Below are 3,038 nucleotides of genomic sequence, written 5' to 3'. Positions count from 1 at the left end.
ACATTGGTATCTAGTGTCAAAATATATATAAATAAATTTATATAAATTAGGTGTTATGTAGACAGTACTAGACAGTGGTCAGTGGTCACGGCCTGCATTATTCATATCCAATATATAATTACTATTCAAACTCTAAGTTTGGGTTCTCCATGAGTAGGTCTTAACTGAAAACAAGAATAAAAGAAGGCCATAAATTACTTACTTAATTATTAATAGACAACATGTTACTCATTGATAACTAATCGAATGAAGTATCAAATCAATAAAGTACATACAAAAAAAAAAGAGAAAATTTATCATGATCTGATCATATAATATATTAATATTATTAAATTAATCAGTAATATATATTAGTAATTATCATATGATATTGTGATCATATGTGTTTGTGTGGAATATATATATCTATATATATATCCTTAGCTAATTTTGTGTGGCCAGGATGGAAGCTAGGCGCCGCGCGTTTGGTTATATTGTGATGATAATGCAAGTAAAGTATTATAGAGATATATATATATTGCGGCTAAGCTAACTAGGGCTTCTTATAATATTATACTATATGTGTGGGGATCGATCGAGTATTTGAAATTATAATAGTGTTACATTACAGATAGGGTTTTTGTGCAATGGGGTCTCTCTTACTAGCTTTCCACACATCTCTTTGGTTTATCTCTTTTTCTTTTGTCTTTTTTTAAAAAACTCTTTCTTTGTTATTTTGTTCATTGGCTTCTCTCATCTCATATATGAACTCACGTGAATCCCTTACACACGCCTCTTTCTCTCTCTCTCTGGCCCTCTGATCTCGATCCTTTAAAAGAGTTTTACCACTACACTGCTTAGGCCCTTTTGCCATCATCATCATCTCTCTCTCTCTCTCATGACCATATTATTTTTCCATCTCAAATTTCTAGCTATAGTTTGATCCACCAATATTGTTGGAAAGTACTACACAAATACATATATGTTCTTCCAATTCCATTTTTTATAATTTTCTTTTTGATCCCTCTCTATAGTTATAGCTCTTTGAATTTTGCCCTAATGGATCTTCCTTCTTCTTACCATAATAGCAATATTAATAATAATTTATCACCTTATTTTGTTGACCTTAAAGAAGATCAAACTTCTTCATCCTTATCTCTCTCATCATCATGTCCTCATCCTTTCATGATGAATAATCCAGCTCAAGATCAAGGGAATTTTCTCTATACCAGGGAGACAAAACAATTTCAACTCCAACCGGTATATATATATCTATATCAACTTTACTTATATGCATGAAATCGGATTTAATTAATAATATTTATTAATCATATATGATCTTTTTACAGGCTGATCACGTTGGATCATCATCACGTGACCATCATCATCCAAGAGCTGAAGAAAATCATGAATTATTATTTGATAATAATAATCATGATTTGAAATTAAGCATTGCTACTACTACTACCACTACTACTGAAGATCATCATCATCATCATATCAATTACGATATGAAATATCACAACAGCCATGATGAGAATAATATCAATTCGGTTAAGTGGATGTCTTCAAAGATGAGGATGATGAGAAAGATGATCACTAATAATAATAACAATTCGGATCAAACAGCCAGTAATGATGACATATCAACTACAAATTTCATCACTTCTACTACTACTGATCATGATCAAAACTTCGAACCACAGCCACCACCACAACCTCATGTGATGAAGATCAATATCAAGCATCCTGGATCGCCTACTGATCACAGCACCAGTTCTAATTCCTCAAACAACAACGCCACAATCATTAGGGTTTGTTCTGACTGTAACACCACCAAAACCCCTCTTTGGAGAAGTGGTCCAAGAGGCCCTAAGGTATATATTTAAACAAATATATATACATACAATTATTATTAGTTTATTATTATGTTACATATTAATCTATATTCTAAGATGTTAATTTGTATATTATATGTTGGGGTTGCAGTCTCTTTGCAATGCTTGTGGAATTCGACAAAGGAAGGCGAGAAGGGCAATGGCTGCCGCGGCTGCTGCGGCCGCGGGATCCACCAACGGAACAGTTGTTCCGGTGGACAAACCATCTATGAAGAATACTAATAAAGAAAAGAAATCAAAAAGTAGTACTGCTACTAATAATAATAATAATAACAATTGTGTTCCATTCAAGAAAAGATGCCAATCTAGAGGAAGGAGGAAGAACAAGGTTTGTTTTGAGGATCTGATAGTAAGTGTGAGCAAGAACACTTCGGCATTTCAACGAGTTTTCCCTCAAGATGAAAGAGACGCTGCTATCCTCTTAATGGCTCTATCTTATGGTCTTGTTCATGGATGAGGATCAGATCATCTATTATTATTATTATTATAATTATTCAAATTTTATATTGCTCTGTCTTATTATCATCATTTCATCATCTACCTACCTCTCTCCGAATTTTATTAGAACTTTCGTTATGGTGTTAATTACTTTTTTTTTTTTTTTGAAATAAGTTTTGAGTTATAATGTTTTTATAGCTTAATATTTAGTATGTCCATGTGCGGTATTAGACTGAGTAATTTATTATATTCTAATAATAATTTAGTGAGTGTTAGGAGCTTAGGGTGTGAATTTAGAGATAACCAAATCGTGGGTCTCTTAATTAATTGTGTTGTTATTTCATTGTTATGTATCCCTCAAATATACCTATTAATTAATAAAATAACAAAAGTTTTTGTTTAATTAATATTTATATGAATTTCACTTGATCGTTCTAGCTACTGACAAAATTTTGACCATTATTAGTTTAAACATGTTAGTATATATATGTATTTAGCAGTTCTATATATATATAATGTTTTTCCTTTTTCTTTTTGAAAAGTGTTCTATTATGTATATCGACAATATACTAGCTAGATAGGTGTCACGAGGCTATTATATGTGTGTATATATATATATTTACTTATTGATCAAACAGTACTGAAAGAAAAAAAAACAAAAAAAAATCCGAATTATTAGTTAAATATATGGTGGCTAAGTGGGTACGTAGAATGTAGGGCTTC

The 3,038-nt window shown here is 31.4% G+C and overlaps 1 protein-coding gene across 1 annotated transcript; it reads left to right on the top strand.

Moving 5' to 3' along the window:
• Window positions 1–399: 399 nt before the first annotated feature.
• Window positions 400–2,718, top strand: LOC115704681 (GATA transcription factor 21). The gene is made up of 3 exons (XM_030631879.2): window positions 400–1,239; window positions 1,329–1,856; window positions 1,969–2,718. The coding sequence occupies exons 1-3, from the start codon at window positions 1,039–1,041 to the stop codon at window positions 2,332–2,334; spliced, it is 1,095 nt and encodes a 364-aa protein (XP_030487739.2). The 5' UTR covers window positions 400–1,038; the 3' UTR covers window positions 2,335–2,718.
• Window positions 2,719–3,038: the final 320 nt, after the last annotated feature.

Source organism: Cannabis sativa, chromosome 1, assembly GCF_029168945.1.
Source record: "Cannabis sativa cultivar Pink pepper isolate KNU-18-1 chromosome 1, ASM2916894v1, whole genome shotgun sequence".
Classification (NCBI taxonomy): domain Eukaryota; kingdom Viridiplantae; phylum Streptophyta; class Magnoliopsida; order Rosales; family Cannabaceae; genus Cannabis; species Cannabis sativa.
This window is presented reverse-complemented; position numbering and strand designations above follow the sequence as displayed.